This window comes from Hirundo rustica, chromosome 6, assembly GCF_015227805.2.
Source record: "Hirundo rustica isolate bHirRus1 chromosome 6, bHirRus1.pri.v3, whole genome shotgun sequence".
Classification (NCBI taxonomy): Eukaryota; Metazoa; Chordata; class Aves; order Passeriformes; family Hirundinidae; genus Hirundo; species Hirundo rustica.
In genome coordinates, this window is record NC_053455.1 from 53,505,025 (window position 1) to 53,522,870 (window position 17,846).

The following is a 17,846-nucleotide window of genomic DNA, read 5'->3' on the forward strand; positions in this document are numbered from 1 at the left end:
AGTCTGTCAGTCAACTCTTCTTTGCTGTTCATTGGTGGAGGCTGCTTTCTTGCAATTTGATTGGAGGTCAGGTGTTGCCATGCCACATCTCCTGGTAACAAGCCTTCCCTCTTCCCAAATGCCCCATGCAAGGGGCACAGGTACATGCCCTCCAGCCACAAGTCCAGACCACCAAGGCCATCCCTCGGAAACCATATGGCAGGGGGGGAAAGGGAGGACTATGGGAAGAACAGAGGACATCTGAACAACAAACCACAATAAAATACCTATACATCAATAAAGCTTCTCTTAACATACACATAATATTCATCCCTTAATTGCAAGAGCCAACCATCACATCTATAAGAGACATATACTTGAATTTCAAAATTTTGATGTTTTTTCACTGTTATTTAGACTGGAATTTTGCACCACAGCAGAAGTTTTGTAAATTGGTTTTCTTCCAAAATGCAGGGCTTTTTTTATTCCTTTAGCTTTTTTCTCAGTAGCACTGTAGCACAGCAAAATTACCATGAATTCTATTTTACAGTGGGAAAGAGAACATTGCAGCTTTTTTAAGACCTCAGGTGAATCTGGAAAAGGTACTTTAGTTGACAGGTATAGTTAACAATTTGGCTTCACCTGCTTCATTTAGATAGAAGATTTTGTTTATCATTGCGTTGTCAAGCGCTTCATGCACACATGTAACATAAAAGACATCATTTATTGTTATTCATATAGTACCAGAACCTTTTATTGGTTGTGGTACCACTGCCAGTGTCTGTTTCACCTCAGGTTACTCAAGTACAAATTCCACTACTGCTTAAATGGAGAGCTGGGTGTTGTTCTTGTCAAGAGCATCTGAAACTTATGTCTGCAGATCCATGCTTCAAAGAATAAAAGAATATACTACCTAAAATAATACTCAGGGACAAGTTCCTTTCATTCAACAAACCATTATTTATGGTTAGTGGTATGGTGAACTTCTGCTAACTTCTAGTTGCTCTGCCTTAATATATTATATAGATAAGTCATGTATATTTATATCAGTATAGGTATAATATATATAACTAATTATGATAACTAATTATGTATCAAATATGTATAGAAACCCAAAAATATATTAAACATAATACAGAAATACAGATAAAGGTAGGAATAGGAGACCATCCTGTTTATTTTGAGCTAGAAATCCTTCTTCTGAGCAGCTGGCTTTTTAGAAGGAAGCAATTTTTGTTACTTCCTATTTGAATACATTGTTTTCCAAGGAACAATTGGACAATTCTATGTTTTGTCAGGAATCACACCCTACATAAGGTGTCTTACCCTCAGTGGCAGACTACAGTGTTTTGGAAATTTGGGGTTACTTATTAGTTGTAATTATCTTATCAGGGTCCCTAAGTACATGGTGAATCTGATTATGGTCTCACACCTAAATTAGAAATAATTGTGTAAAGAATTATTCTAGTAGCAAAACTGCTGCAGTATAAAACCTGGACAAGAAGTGAGGTTGTCTTATTTGAACTGAATAACATGAGATTGCTGTTAGCTCTTTAGTATCCTTGTTTCTTCAAGAGAAGACTTTATGTTTTGAATAAAATGAAAAGCAAAATGATGAATTTAAAGGGATGGCAATGTCTTGTATTGACAGCTGTATCTCTGTACAGCTACTGCAGACAACAAAATGATGATTCTTAGTTAAACATTGTTGAACGGTATTGTAACTTTACAGGGATTATCCTGAAGATACTTAGAGTTTTCAGCTTCCATGGGGAAAATTGTCAGAAAGTGGCTAATGATACATGTTACATTGCTGATTTTTTAAGATCTGCATAGCCCCTTTTTTCCCCTTGTAATTAAAGTACAGTTGTTTTCCATAGCAACAGTCTTTCTAGAGTTTTGGAAAAGACGGAGAGCTGTATTAACTTATGATTGGGACCTCATAGACTGGGAAGATGAAGAGGTAAGAAGAAACAGAAGTAAACATAGCCTTGCTATCAGCATGGTTAAAGTCTCAGTATCAATCCATATTGTGTGACAGTCATCTGAGTTTGTCATTCAGATCATGTTTGTCTTTATAGTACTAGTTACAAAATACAAAGGTGTGCCTGAGATTGTACAAGTATACTTTGACTTTTGCAAGTGATATTATAATTCCAAATATAATTCTACATTTATTAAAAGTATCCTTGGAAAAACTGAGTGGAAATACTTCCCCTACAGAGGACAGGAGCTACTTGAGATGCCTTTTCAGTTCTGTAGTTCTTGCTCTGGGAATTTCTGATCTTGCATATAAAATAGGACCAAGACTAGCAGCAAGACAGAAACTAAATTTTCTATCCTTCAGAGAGGCATAGCATATCATCCTTGATGATATCAAGGATCATTCTGCTATCAGTGTCAGTATTAATAAAATCTTGTTATTCCATAAATCACTAGTCAATATAGCTGTAATTTACCTGTATTGGTGTATTTACCTGTATTGCAGTTTAAGTCAATAAACTGCAATTTAATAGACTTTATTTGTTTTACAGCTTTCCATGGATGAGTAGATAGAAGATGGTGGCTTTTAATAAATGCTCTCATAACACAAAAAGCATCATTATAATTGGCCCTAATTTATAGTTTTCTTACAAATTTCTGCAGGCAATCTAGTGTCAGCAATATGACCCATGATTCTTTTAACCACCCTCACATAGTGGCAAGGGCTCCTCTGGTTTCTGTTCTTTGTGGTTTTTGGCATTGCTTCCAAGGATTTTCAAAAGAGCAAATTATTTAGATATTTGAATTGAAGCATTATAAAAAATCATTTGTATTTATAATGTTCTACTTTATAGACATGTATGTCTGATTCTTGAGAGAAATAAGTAATATAACAAATGGATTCCACCCTGTCATTCCAGGAAGAACTGCGTCCTCAGTTTGAAGCTAAATATTCCCAAGTGGAAAGAGTAAACCCTATCACAGGAAAACCTGAGCCTTTTCAGCCTTTCCCTGATAAGCTCAGTCGACTGATGGTGTCTGTCTCAGGAATATTCTTCATGGTGATGTTTGATAGTATTAGAATTATTGTATTGTAATTCATCTTATTCTGATGTACTTATTAACTCAGCACAAGTCCCTTCATTAAGATTAGTGGATTTACATAATATAGGCAAAATTGTCTGTCTTACTACTTGTTCAGGGATCTCTTTCTTTCATAAAATGCAATATAATTGTATTGTAAAAGAACAGTTGAGAAATGTTTTAACTCATCTAGTTATTTTGTTCTCTCAAATTCTGCTCTCCAAAACAAATATAAATCTTTAAAACACTTGTTTTATTGTTTCAGTGGATATTATTTCAGATGTGATTTCTTTTGTTCTAATACCTCTGCTCATACATACCTGTAGATTTCACTGGTCCTTACTGCAGTGTTTGCAGTTGTGGTATATCGACTGGTAGCCATGGAGCAGTTCGCTTCTTTCAAGTGGTATTTCATCAAGAAGTATTGGCAGTTCGCAACGTCTGGCACTGGAGTCTGTATCAATTTTATGATCATCATGTCACTCAATGTTGTAAGTCTTCTGTTCTTTTAAAGGAGCAGTTAATTTAAAAGAGTAATTTTTATAAGCTTACCATGTTAATCATGTGTTACAGATATATATGTTCATGCTTATTCATGTACCAGTTTCTGAAGGTAGTATTGCAGTGGATTTTTCTCCTCTGCTACAATGTTTGTTAATGTTTTTCTCTAATTCCTCCTTAATTTGTCACTTCGCATCTTTGCTTATGTCACTAAGTTACAGGGGTACAGATTGCTGCTTTTTATATTTGTATTTTTTTAATATTACTTTTTCAATAGATCTCTAATAGGAACTACATTATTTTCTTGACTGAGAATTTGGTTTCTGGGTTGTTTTTGATTAATGACTGTGGATTCTTCCCTTTCTTGTTAAAATGCAGCTGTGGTATTGGTGTTGCATGGTCCTAGAATCACTGTGATATATGATTTTCGTATTAAGTTTTTTCTGTCATGTAACAGCACAGGTTTAATCATTTGCTCTTATAGTATTACATAGACAGAAACTCTATTCTTTCAGCTGCATTATTATTTATCACCTTTGTGTTCCCATGCAAGCACAAACAGATAAAAAGGAATAATAACCCAGCAAATGATGGCTTTTAATTCTCTTAAGGAATTGCACTCACTGCAATAAGAAATCTTCCAATCAGAGTCCTGTAGTTATTTCTGTCATTATATATGATCACTCCACATCATAAAATGTATATTCAAGTGAACAAGCAAAGCTATCAAAAATAACTTGCTATTTATATTATACTCAAGGAAATATATTTCAGAGTTGGCAACTGACTGGGGCTAAGTATCATTTAAATAAAGACTGGAGATTGTCAATATATACAGAAATAAGTTTTCAGTACAAGGCTGTTATCCTCAACCAGTATCCATATTCATTCAAAGGAAAACTGTAGTGTGTCAAGACTTTTTGCCTACTTTTAGATTACATATGTCTGTTCTTGAAATTAAATGATAAACATTTAACTGTTGATTAAGAAAACAATTGTTATCTGACTATTTCTCTTGATTTATTTGTTTGATTTATCTTTATTATATATTTAATGTACATTTGTACATGCTTATGTACATTTACATGGATAAAGAGAATGGGACCAGAGGAATTAATTAAGTCTTTATAGGAAACCGTAAACATTACATAACTACAGCATTGCTTTCCCTTATCTGTCCAGATACCTTGATGCTGTAGAGCAAGAGAATACCATGCTTTTGATTCTTGTTTTCATTCTGGATTTGTTATTGCAACAGCCATGATGTCCTATACTTACAACATTTCATTTCTGTTTTAGGTATATGAAAAGGTTGCCTATCTCCTGACAGACTTAGGTATGTAGGTCTTTACTAACAGTATAGTTCTTGCTGGCTGTGGCCTATACTTAATAGTATACTTCTTTATTTACCTTGAAAGAAGTGTTTTGAAAACTTCATCTATCTAAAGTACATTTCTGGCATTTCCCTAAGCAAGTGAGAAATATCACAGAAAGAAAATTAATTATTATTTTATTGAGGAAATAAAGTAAAATGAAGGAAGTTATCTTCCTACTTTTAATGTTTCATAGTATACATTGAAAAACAGTAATCTTGTTTTGGAGAAAAAGTCAAAACATATTTTCTTAGCACGCTAAAGGGTTTTTTTCCATTTCCCCCAAATACTTGGTTTATCTTTTATTAATTTTTAATTTGATCTTTAAGATGGAAAAAATGGGTTAAGATGAAATTAAATTGTCCTGGAAAAAATGTCAAGTCATGAATTTTAAAGCAGCTCCAATTCTGTAACATTAAAATTTTTACTGAAACCTCTAGGCATGATTCAATCACAGACATAAAGCTTTCTAGCTTATGGAAAACAAGGAAGCAAAGACAGAATTTAAGACCTCTAGCTGTGTCAATGTGTTATTGTTTAGTGTTCTGTTTACATGCTCACTTTTAGCCCATGTCAAAATATGCAAGTGATCTTGTCTTGGTTAAATGCCAGCTGGTTGCTCAAATTTCACCGCTCCCCTCTTTTGGCTAAAGTATTAAATGAGGTGCTCAAAACATTATAGTGCTTCAGGTTAGAGGCAGTAGAACAGACTAGAAAACCTCAGAATTTATAGTCAACTTATGCAAATTATTAAAATATTTTAAAGTATTTTTTTCATATCAAAATTATTTATATTCCTTTTAAAATATTTTGTATTGTTGCAAGTCTTAGAATGGGAAAAAAAATGGTTGTTTAAGTGTGTAAGCATTTTTTTCCCAAAATACATGAAAGAATTTTTTAAAAAATATTTCTTGAATTAAACATAATGGAGCATTAGATTGATTTGTGAGCAAACGTAATGCATAACTCAATTTCATTTTTTGTTTATATAATGAATATCGTGTCTTTCTGAAGAGCACCCTAGAACAGAATCTGAGTGGGAAAACAGCTTTGCTTTGAAAATGTTCCTGTTCCAGTTTGTCAACTTGAACAGCTCCATCTTCTACATTGCCTTTTTTCTTGGCAGGTAAGTTGCACTTAAAAGAAAACTTGCATGGAACTCGAAATCTTCACTAATTTTATAGATTTGAAGAAAATATAGTGACTGTTTGAACTGTAAGGTTTAGGTACAAGTTGAGTTTTGAGCATAATTAAAACACTAAATATTTCTAAATGTATGAAAGGGTTGGACCCTTGAAATGTTGTACTCATGAAACTAGAGAGTAAAAATCCTACTTTTTTTAGGGGTATACATGACTTTTCTACCAAATGAGAACTCAGAACTTCTAAAAAGGCAACCACTTCCTTGATGTGGGTCTGAATTTAGCCCTGTGTTAATAGTTTTTATTAATATTTTTATTCTCCTTGAGTGACATTTCCAAGAATGCATTTCTGTAAGCAGTAAGTATTGTTGGACAAATCTTGCACACAAAAATTGAAGCCAGAATTTCTGCTCCCTACTCTTGTATTTCTTTAGCTTAGAGCATGAGATACAGCACAGATCTAACCTTGCTTCATCTTCAGTTCGATTTTGTTATGGTCACACTAAACCATTCCAGCGTAACCTACAGAATATTTCAGAGTATCTTCTATAAAGTTTTATAGTATAATTTCAGTTCAAGATTGTTTAGAAAAAAACTAACAAAAACAAGCAAATAAACAAAAAAGCCTCATAAAGACTGTTGGTGATAATCTGTTGCGTTTGGTGGTGTATTCACCATACAATATCAAAATTTCTTAGTGTCTTGCTGTCTCCTGTACTAATAGGATGATGCATGGGTTTTTCTGTTTTATAACTTTCATTGAGGTCGTCAAGAACTGGGATTTATTTTACAAATCAAGTGTACACTTCGCATGGGCAAGCAGTTCCCTGTGCTGAAGTTAATTCCTATTAATTGTAATAGCTTGCCTATCTTCTTAGAAGTAGGTCAGAGTTTCAATATCTAACATCTTAAATCTCTGAAGCTGGAATTTTTATTCAGGACAGAATAAAAGTTTAGAATCACTTGCAAAATTATGGTCTTTGTATTCAGAAACTTACATATCCTATGGACACCAGATTTAAGCCTGTGTGATTTATTGTGTTGATATTTCCTAAATTCAGTGGATGTTATGAGACAACTACTGATACAGGGTGTTCCTGGAATGTCCACTGAGAAACAGAAGTTTTATTTTCCAGATTTGCAGGCCGCCCAGGAAAGTACAACAAGCTTTTTAACAGATGGAGGCTGGAAGAGGTAAACAATCCTTTTTTGTGTTCCTGTGATATTTCCATGAGTAAAAAGGAAATGGCTGAAGCCCAGTTAAAATATTTTATTATTCCAAGTGCAGCAAATACTAAACTCTTATTTATAGCAAAGAATAGGATACAGGAGATGGGTTTTTCCTTCTGTGTTCTCCAGTGTGCTGAGTGACTCTGCCCAAGACACACAAGTTCTTCCTGTCTCTTAGGGAAAAACCATCAGTAATAGTCCCTTACCTCACAAGCACCATGAGTCCTACGAGATTGGAATCTCCTGGTACTTGGAATTTTTGAATATAGGACATAAATATAAAGCCATGAGCTTTTAAATCAACTTTATAAATTTCTGTTGGCATAAAAAAAGCCATGGATCTGTTGGAATGGGTCCAGAGGAAGGCCACAAAATGAATCAGTGGGCTGGAGTATTTCTCCCATGAAGACAGGCTGAGTTGGAGATATTCAGCTTGGAGAAGAGAGGGCTCCAAGGAGAGATTATTATTGCCTTTTAGTACTTAAAGGTGTAAGGAAAAGATATTACTAATTACTATTACTATTACGGTAAAACACTGGGACAGGTTACCTGGAGAGGTGATGGATGTCTTATCCCTGGAAACATTCAAAATCAGGTTGGATGGGACTCATCTAGTGAAAATGGCCATACTTATTGCAGGAGTTTGGACTAGATCATCTTAAGGGTTCCTTTCCAACCCAAACAAATCTATAATTCTATAGAATTGTGAAAGAAGAAAAATAGTATTTTCAGAATTTAACTTGAGTGATAGAATTGCTCATGAATATGCTGAAATTTCCTCTTTTCTCTGAAAAACAGATTTCTTCTATTGAAACTTGGTAGCCACAGCATAAAATATCATAACTTTGTAGTCCATGAACTGAAAAAATGGTTCAGTAATTGCTTAACATTTTAATATGGCAGTGCGTGTATATATATATATACACATATATATGTTAACATGCCAGTACCAGAAATTCTGCTAGTAAATCTCTCTTTAGACTTAGATTATTGCCAATGAAATATTGCTCCATTTTTTTGAAATTAGTAAGTACTTACTGGTCTAAGTGAAATGGTCTGTATAATTTAGGATATATCTAGCACACATACCTTTAAATTAGGCAATATCACAGAATCACAGAACCACAGAATCACAGAATATGTAAGTTGGAAGAGACCTTCAAGGTGATTGAGTCCAACCCATGCCCTAACACCTCAACTAGATCATGGCATCGAGTGCCACATCCAGTCTCTTGTTAAATACGTCCAGGGATGGTGACTCCACCACCGCCCTAGGCAGACTATTCCAGTACCTTATCACTCTTTCCATGAAAATTTTTTTCCTGATATCCAACCTATATTTCCCTTGGTGCGGCTTGAGACTGTGTCCTCTCATTCTGTCAGTTGCTGCCTGGAGAAAGAGACTAACCCTCAGCTGTCTAAAACCACCCTTCAAGGAGTTGTAGAGAGTGATAAGGTCGCCTCTGAGTCTCCTTTTCTCCAGGCTAAACAGCCCCAGCTCCCTCAGTCGTTCTTCATACGGCTTGTGCTCCAAGTCCTTCACCAGCCTTGCCCTCCTCTGGACGTGCTCAAGCATCTCAACGTCCTTCCTAAGAGGAGCCCAGAACTGGACACAGCACTCAAGGTGTGGCCTCACCAGTGCCAAGTACAGGGGAAGAATGACCTCCCTGCTCCTGCTGGCCACACTATTCCTGATACAGGCCAGGATGCCATTGGCCTTCTTAGCCACCGGGGCACACCGCTGGCTCATGTTCAGCTGGCTGTTGGCCCTCCCAGGTCCCTTTCCTCCTGGGCACTGTCCAGCCACACCTTCCCCAACCTATAACGCTGCAGGGAGTTACTGTGGCCAAAGCGCAGGACTCAGCACTGGGACTTATTAAACTTCATCTTGTTAGACTCTGCGCATCCATCCAACTGGTCCAGGTCTCTCTTGCAGACACCATCCTCTCTTCCAACAGATTAACACATGCTCCCAACTTACCGTCATCTGCAAATTTACTAATCAAAGACTCAGTACCCTCATCCATGTCATCAGTGAAAATATTGAACTGTACAGGCCCCAGCACAGACCCCTGAGGGACACCACTGGTGACTGGCTGCCATCTGGATGCAGCACCGTTCACCACCACTCTCTGGGCCCGGCCACCCAGCCAGTTCCTAACCCAGCACAGAGTGCTCCTGTCCAAGCCACGGGCTGCCAGCTTTTCCAGGAGTGTGCTGTGGGAGACAGTGTCAAAAGCCGTGCTGAAGTCCAAACAGACAACATCCACAGCCCTTCCTGTATCCACCAGGTGGGTCACCTGGTCATAAAAGGAGATCAGGTTGGTCAAACATGACCTACCCCTCCTAAACCCATGCTGGCTGGGCCTGAGACCCTGGCCATCCTCTAAGTTCTGTGTGATGACACTCAGTATACTGAGTGTGATGACACTCAATATAAACTGTTCCATTATCTTGCCAGGTACTGAGGTCAGGCTGACTGGTCTATAATTACTAGAAACCTCCCTCCCACCCTTTTTGTGAATGGGTGTCACATTGGCCAGTTTCCAGTCATCTGGAACCCCGGCAGTGAGCCAGGACTGTTGGTAAATGACGCAGAGTGGCTTCGCAAGCTCGTCTGCCAGCTCTCTCATCACCCTGGGATGGATCCCATATGATCTAATATCTAACATGTCTAAAGGTTGTTCAGCTAAAGTCTGTTTATTTTATTAACATTTCTTTTAATATTTCGGCAGATGGAGATAAGTTTTTCTCCACACATATACTTAATATGTTTTATTTACACTCTCGACAAGTAAAAATAATGGAATTCTCTGATTTTAGCTCTTGATCTCTTCCTTTTCATTTCAGTGTCATCCTAGTGGCTGCTTGATAGATCTGTGCTTACAAATGGGAGTTATTATGGTTTTAAAACAAATGTGGAACAACTTCATGGAACTAGGCTATCCGTAAGTTCAGATGTCAAAGTTTATTTTAAAAATAGAAAATACATGTTAGCATGATTCAGTGATAGGGAGAAATGGCTATATGTTTGGAGAATGTTTTCACTCTTTGCACCTCACATATTGTCACTTTATTCCCAAAGGAAGCATTAACTTTTGCTCTAAGATAAAGCTTCTCAGGGTATGTTAAACATCTAAATGGTTTATTGTGATTTTATTTTCCATAATACAGAGATGCTCAGCCTCTGAAATGGCTAATGAACTGAGTCTTACACTTCTCTTGAAACTAAGAATATATTTCCAGTAAAATGTTGATTGTCAAATATTGATCTAATTGAAGTCTCAGCTTTGAAAATATGTTAGAAATTTTGCTGACAACATGCAATTGCAATTGTTCTGCAAATGAGAGATGGTGTACTGTATGTTGTGGAATGAGGATTTTTGAAAATTCTCAAAAATTTTGAGAAACCTACTTGAACTGCCAGGCTTCCTGTCTTCTCAGCCAAGCACAATGTTAACTCTGTCTGAAATTTATTTCTGAACATGCTTATATTCTGCTACGGAAAGAAATATTTTGTTTTCACAAAACCAGTGTTTGCAACATAGGCAACAGTTTGCCTTTCAGTAAGAAGAGAGGTCAAGAGCCAAACACTAAATTAGATTGAGAAAAAAGTGCAGCCTTTTTATAAAAATATTTACAAGGAGGGTATTTCCCATCTTCAGTCTCTTTTCCAGAATATCTAGAAACAAACAGTAGTCTTTAGTTGCTCCATGTCTCAGTACTGGAAATATTTTTCATTTAAATAACAGTTAATTCATGAGCCTAGTATGTCCTTAATATTTATAACTACATTGTGAAAAAATCTCTGCCACAGCTTTATGAGAATAGTCTTAAATATTTCTACCTTCAGCCTTCAGCCAAACACCTTTAAAATGTTTTTTCTGCTGTAAGAAAAAAAATATTCTGTAGAGCATCTAGGTCCTTTAGGTTTGTTCAAAAATATTGATTCTCTATTTCAGTGTATTTTGTATGGCATTTTTACTGAGTTCTACTGACTCGGTTGTCTTTACAGGATTGAAGAGAAGCATTATTTACTTTTTAGTGCTCTTGCTATGCATGATTTTTTTTTTTTTTTTCTTATTCTTTTTCTTTAATTTAGTCATTCAGGAAAATCCTACCAAATAAAAAGAAAGTCTTTGCAACCATGTTCCATATTCTGAAAAGCTTGTTTGTACAATGCCGAAAATACTACATTAAAGGCATAATTAAAATTACAATGTAGAATTTTGAGATCTTTTATAAGTTCTTTGCATTGTATCTAAGATGATATTGTAAAGTATTCCATAAAATACCTAAGTAATCATCCAGGTACTGTTCAAAATATTCCCACTTATTTCAAAACAGTACCAGAATATATTTTAAATCTCTGAGCAGATACAGTCATTAATTCTCTCTTAATCCAATAAAGTTTATTACAGAATTGGTGGTCACGACGCAAAATGAAGAGAAGAGGGCAATCAATGGAGACTAAAATTTCTCTACCTCAGTGGGAAAAAGATTGGAATCTGCAACCTATGAATCTCCATGGTTTAATGGACGAATATTTAGAGATGGGTGAGCAAATTTGGGATGTGTGTGTTTTCTTCAAGAAAGTAGAACTATGTTGCGTATTTAAAAGATCTTTCGAATTTCCAGTTTCTAACCATAGAAATGCCTGTCTAGTTTTACAGTTTGGCTTTACCACCATCTTTGTTGCTGCCTTCCCACTGGCACCCCTCCTGGCACTGCTTAACAACATCATAGAAATCAGGTTAGATGCATACAAGTTTGTCACTCAGTGGCGAAGACCTATGCCTGCAAGAGCAACAGCATAAGGTGAGAGAAGCTAATGGCTGTTACTGTCAGGTGTCATCTCTTGTATTTTCCTCTTGGAAACAGCTTAACCCCCTGAAGTATTTAATATGTCAAGATGGTAAGGTAACCAAGAGATTTCAGTGACAACTTTCCTTTTAGATAACAAAAAGACAGTTGGTTGCTTTGCTAAGAGGATTCCTCAAGTTTGTTTTCCATTTACAATAAGCAATCATAATAGTTTGAATATTGAAAACAGGCCTCTGATTTGTGGAATTCGAGGTCTAAAATCAATTGAATTTAAAAATTAAATAAAAGGACTGAATTAACTTTTAATTTAAAATTGAATTAAATAACACATCTCTTTCCAGAATCTCCTATTTGGCCTTCATAACAAAAAATTATGGTTGTGCCTTTTTTTGCTTCGCTGTATCTTCTCAGCAGGGTTTGCCCTGTTGTAAGATTTCATTTGGGTGGCATGGGTGGTGGCAGGTATGTGGAGATATGGCTTAATCTTGACTAGTTTTTCTGTCTCATAATTAATTCTCAATAAGAAAGGAAAACTGTATGACTGATAGTGACTTTATTGTCACTAGTATGACTTAATATGACTATAAAAAACTGACTACTTTGTTGACATTTCTCTTGTTTCTAGGTATTTGGTATGGAATTCTGGAAGGAATTGGAGTTCTGGCTGTCATCACCAATGCCTTTGTTATTGCCATTACTTTCTGATTACATTCCCACGTTTGTCTACGCATACAAATATGGTCCCTGTACAGATCAAGGGTACAGACAAGAAAAGTAATTAGGATTTTTTTTTAAATATACATGTATTTTTCAGTAGAAGCACAATTTACCACTGTATTTCTATGATAACATATATCAGATACATTTCTTTTACATCTGTGCAAACCTTCACAGATGTGAAGTGCAAGCAAGTCAGCCATTCCAAAGAGTTTGCAAAGTAGCTAGCTATATAAGTGAAAAAAATCATGTCTTCTCTTCTAAGTGTAAACAAAAAAGTTTGTAAATTGCATTCGTTTTCAGATCTTTTCTAGATAAGCTTTTCTTCTTGTCGCCAGTAGGTCTATACTGTCTTCTCCCAATACATTCCCAAACATACATATATGCTCCCAAAAAGAGAGATTTACTCTTCCTGAGCTGTCACAGGAAAAGAGAGTTTAAGGGCAAAAATAAAGAGACAGTATCAGAAAAAATGTTAGTACTTAACGCACAATACACATTTAAGAGAAAACTATGTAATTCTATTTCTTCTTTTGCCAGTAGTTATTTGAAGTATTACAGCAAACCTGAAGATCCAGATTATAAAAGGGTTCCTCATGCATCTCTTCTCAAATCTTCTTTGACTTTCAAATGTGCTTTAGTTAAGTTACAAGACAGTTTTGAAACAAGAGAGGATGTCTTATGTCTGTGGTTTTCAAGCAAAGGCAAAAATTCACTCCTACAGTAATACATCAATATACTTATATGATTTCTGTAATTAATAGTATTAAATTTTTGCCTTTAATATAATTGTTTGGTATATATGCACTGTTCATTTTACTGTTGATGAAAACTTAGAAAACCTGTTATTTTTTTGCATATGCTGCATTATTGGTGGCCAATTCTGCAAGGGTGCTAAATTATTCTGCTCTCTGCCTTTCTATCCATCTTCCAAAGTCCAGTAATCTTAGGAAACAGTTAAAAACACTGTAACAACAATTTTTGGTTTGTTTCTCCCAGTAGATAAGAAGCAAAACCATAAGTAGTGCTGAAAACAGGCTTTTAAACAGTGTTATATCTGAAACAGATGTTAGTCTTTTTTTCCCAATGAACTTTGCCCCTCTGCGTGAAATTTTATAATTGCTTTTGCAAATAAAGTATTATGCTCGCAATGTCTGATAGCAGAATATGTTTACATACAGGATGCTTATTGTGTAACCGCTTTATGAAGAAAGTGCTGCCATGTGCCTTTCTCTTTCAGATGCTTAAAAGGATATGTCAACAGCAGTTTATCAGTATTTGATTTGAGTGAACTTGGGATGGGATACTCAGGATATTGTCGGTATGTTTCGATGCTCTCACTTACTGTAATACAGGCATGGACATTAATGCAGACAGTAAATTAAATATGCTTAAATTGCTGGCATTTTTTTTCGCCTGTAAAAGTACTGGAGTTCATGCTTGTTCAACATGGAAGCCTCAGATACAAAGGTGTGGTAGGTGTGGTTAGGATACACTACGAACATATTGGAAATCTGCGTTGAAGTTTTTGCAGGATTCTCACAAGCCATTATCTTTCAGGTCTCTATGAGTTATTTAATTTAAAAGTTTTACCAGCTGCCAAGAAGGGTAAAAATCCTCATTTCCATTTTGTTAAGCATTCTGAAGTCAATTAATTAAATTAAATTACACAATTAAACACAAACAATTAGAATCATATTTCATTTATGCAAACTCTGTCTAGAGAATCTCAAATGCTTATAAGCAAAGACAAGAACCAATTTAGAATCAACACACTTAACACTCCAGCTTTGTAATAATAAAAGAATCTGTTTGCTCTGGATTTTTGGAAGCAAAATGTATTGTCTCATAATCAGCTTTATATAATAGCCTGTATTCTGGATACTTGCTCTCCTTTTCTGTTTAATTCATCTTGAAATCTGCTTTCACTTCAATTTCTCTCCTTTTATCCAGATCTGGGATGAACCTAGAGACCGCTTGACCATGTCTAGGTTTTTGAACACAGGGTAACTTACTGGGTTTCTCTTTGCTTTGCAGGTATAGAGACTACAGAGCCCCACCATGGAGTTCAACTCCATATGAATTCACTTTGCAGTTTTGGCATGTCCTGGCAGCACGGCTGGCCTTCATAATAGTATTTGAGGTTAGTTGTGGAAGGGAACAATTCCTTTCTACCTCTTAGAAGTCTGAGTTGATTCTTTACAGTAGTCCTATAAGTAAATTTTCATTTTAATCAATTGTTTGTCCATTACAGTCAAGAGAGAGGAAAAATCTTCCCCCAGCTCTTGCCTATCAGCTGCTTCAAACAGAATTAACAAAGCTCCTCTAAAATCACGTTTCCTTAACAGTCATCTTGTACATCATGTTGGTTCTCTGCCCAATCTTTCCTATTTTATTAAAAAGAAGAAAATGCAAGTTTTGTGTATATTAGGTATAGTTATTACAAGATAGAATCTGTGACAGGAAAATGAGACATTATTCTAGCCTAATATAAAAGATGAAACATATATACTAAGTTTGAAGAACTTATTGCATACTACCCAGGAATCTGATTACCCATTTCCATTATAAGCCTTGAACAAAGACAGCCTGTGAGTAGCATTTCCATTTGTTGATCATACTAGCATATCCTGTAGTCACATTTTCATTTAAGTCACTAACTGTACCCTTTGTTTTACTTTTTAGAAAACTTCAGTATTTGCCCATTTCTTTTAGATCACTCATTTACTTCCATATGAGTGTTTTTATTTAAAAAAAAAACAACAAAGGAGTTGCCTTTCAGTCAGTAATTGAATCTCAGTTTCAGTTTTGCCACAGACTTTTAGGCTCTAAAGTGTAGTCCTACAAAGGTATACTTACTGATATGTTAAGCAATTTTTTTTTTGTTTTTCTTTTCAGCACCTTGTTTTTGGAATAAAGTCTTTCATTGCCTACCTAATTCCAGACATACCCAAAGACTTGTGTGACAGAATGAGAAGAGAGAAATACTTAGTCCAGGAAATGATGTACGAGGCTGAACTGGAACATTTGCAAAGAGAAAGGAAAAAGAATGGGAAACAGTATCACCATGAATGGCCTTAGTCACTACCATGCTACAACAAAAATGCTTAGAAATTGGAGAGTGAAGTTACAAAATTAAGTCAGTCTGCATCAGTGTGAGATTTGGTGGTGGTGTATATATGTTCTTGCTAGGCAGTACAGTTGCGTACTTTGGTGAGCACTGAAAAACAGATGTTTCCAATGATAACATTGAAAAGCCTTACCTGTAACTGGTCTGTGATGGGCTCCAGTGCCAGTTAGCATTCAGAAATGTGCAGACAGATTAAAAGTCTGGACATTTTTTTAAAAAAAGGCAATGGGTTTTCATGCTGTTTAAGAAGATACTATCAGCATGATGAAAAAAGAAAATTACCTGTGAATCTATAGAGTCAGGGCATGACTAAAACGAACTTACATGGTATTGACTACTTCTACATCTTCTGATTGCTCAGCTCCATCTGTAATGCCTCTAAAGAAAAGAGCAGTTGTTGCCTTTGTGGCCATGACTTGAACTTTCAGGCTTACTGTTTTGTCAGGTTTGTCCTAGTCTCTTGTTGAGATTGTGGATGTGGTCCTACCCTAAAAACGGGGTCTGTGGCTGCTAAATATATACTATGCAGTTTAAGATTGCACATCAGTGTCATTAATTTATCCATCTAGTTGAAAACCAAAACACCCCAAATTCAGAAAGAAAACAGCAGCACTAGAAGAAACATCGTTTTCTGTTTGAAAAATTACACAGCCGTTGTCTTTCCACTTCTGCGTGTGGAAAGGCCATCTCCGTATGCGTCTGGGATGAACTGTTATTTTCATGCTAACTGTATTACTGTTCATCTTGATCTGTCTGGGCAATGATTCCATGACTTCACAGAATGCTAACTTAAAATGTTCCCATGCAGTGCAAATTACTTTATCTTCAAAATACAATTATATCTTTATAGTATGCAAGCTTATGCAGATATATATGAGACATACAGTATAACATTGTGGCTTGCTTGTTCAGGGAAAGAGAATAAGAGAAATTTGTAATTATTGTCTTGTAATAGTAAATGTTGCAGTAATGTACACTTCTTTTATTGGCCTAAATATGTCATAACATTGGAGATGGATACAGGCAAATATGTATACGGATTGTATATAAATGCATACACACACAGTGGTTACCCTTAGACTTACTAGTAGTAGTAGTAGTAGTAGTTGTAGTAGTAGTATGCCTTCTTACACTTTGGGGGGGATTTTTTCCATAAAATCACTAAAAAAGTAGATGTTCATTGAAGAATCAAATTTCATTTTTTATGTACAAACAGCGAACTGCGGTGTTACTTGTGGTTGAGTCACATTTTGGTGATGAGATTGTCTATTACTAACACTTCATAATACAGGAAAAGTACTTAATGTTTAAACAAGTTTGAAGGGATACCTTGCAGGGAAGGAAATGGATAAACAGAGTTACTGTTCTGTTTCTCTTGTACAATTTTAAATGATGCTTCTCTATACTGAAAACTCTAAACAAACGGTCAGCAAAGCACAGTAACTACAAAGTCTACAAATTTTGCATTATTTTTAGGGATTAAGCTGCAGCAAAATCACTGCTGATAGATTTGAAAAGAGCTGAATTTTTGCTATTTACATCATCCTGTTGAATTAAAAAGTGTGATTCCAGTATTCACTTGCATTTATTAGCAAAATGATTTTATTTTATTTTATTTTATTTTGGTTTTGGGTTTTTTGTTTTATTTCACTGAAATTAATTTTAAGAGTCAAGAGCCCATCAAAATGGGTAAATAGGATCTGTTGTATCCGGAGAGCCTAACATCAGACTTTTAAGTTCTTCAGTTGTTTCATCACATTTCTTGGTTAATTTCAGCTCTGTTACCAGACAAGGCACGTGTAGGAGTATCTAAAGTATTGCATGAGAGGAGGAAATAAATTTGAAGATCTGGTCCAATCAGATACATTACCCATTCTTTTTGTG

General features: G+C 35.6%; 1 protein-coding gene across 1 annotated transcript in view; it reads left to right on the forward strand.

Moving 5' to 3' along the window:
• The window catches only part of ANO3 (anoctamin 3), a 124,561-nt gene extending 107,070 nt beyond the window's left edge, over positions 1–17,491 (forward strand). Inside the window, 14 exon segments of the mRNA XM_058421013.1 lie at positions 1,860–1,942; positions 2,883–3,023; positions 3,372–3,536; positions 4,846–4,882; positions 5,934–6,045; positions 7,198–7,255; positions 10,142–10,239; positions 11,703–11,848; positions 11,957–12,109; positions 12,741–12,814; positions 12,816–12,889; positions 14,073–14,153; positions 14,870–14,975; positions 15,731–17,491. Of these exon segments, the coding sequence (XP_058276996.1) occupies positions 1,860–1,942; positions 2,883–3,023; positions 3,372–3,536; positions 4,846–4,882; positions 5,934–6,045; positions 7,198–7,255; positions 10,142–10,239; positions 11,703–11,848; positions 11,957–12,109; positions 12,741–12,814; positions 12,816–12,889; positions 14,073–14,153; positions 14,870–14,975; positions 15,731–15,913 (1,511 nt within the window). The 3' untranslated portion in view covers positions 15,914–17,491.
• Positions 17,492–17,846: the final 355 nt, after the last annotated feature.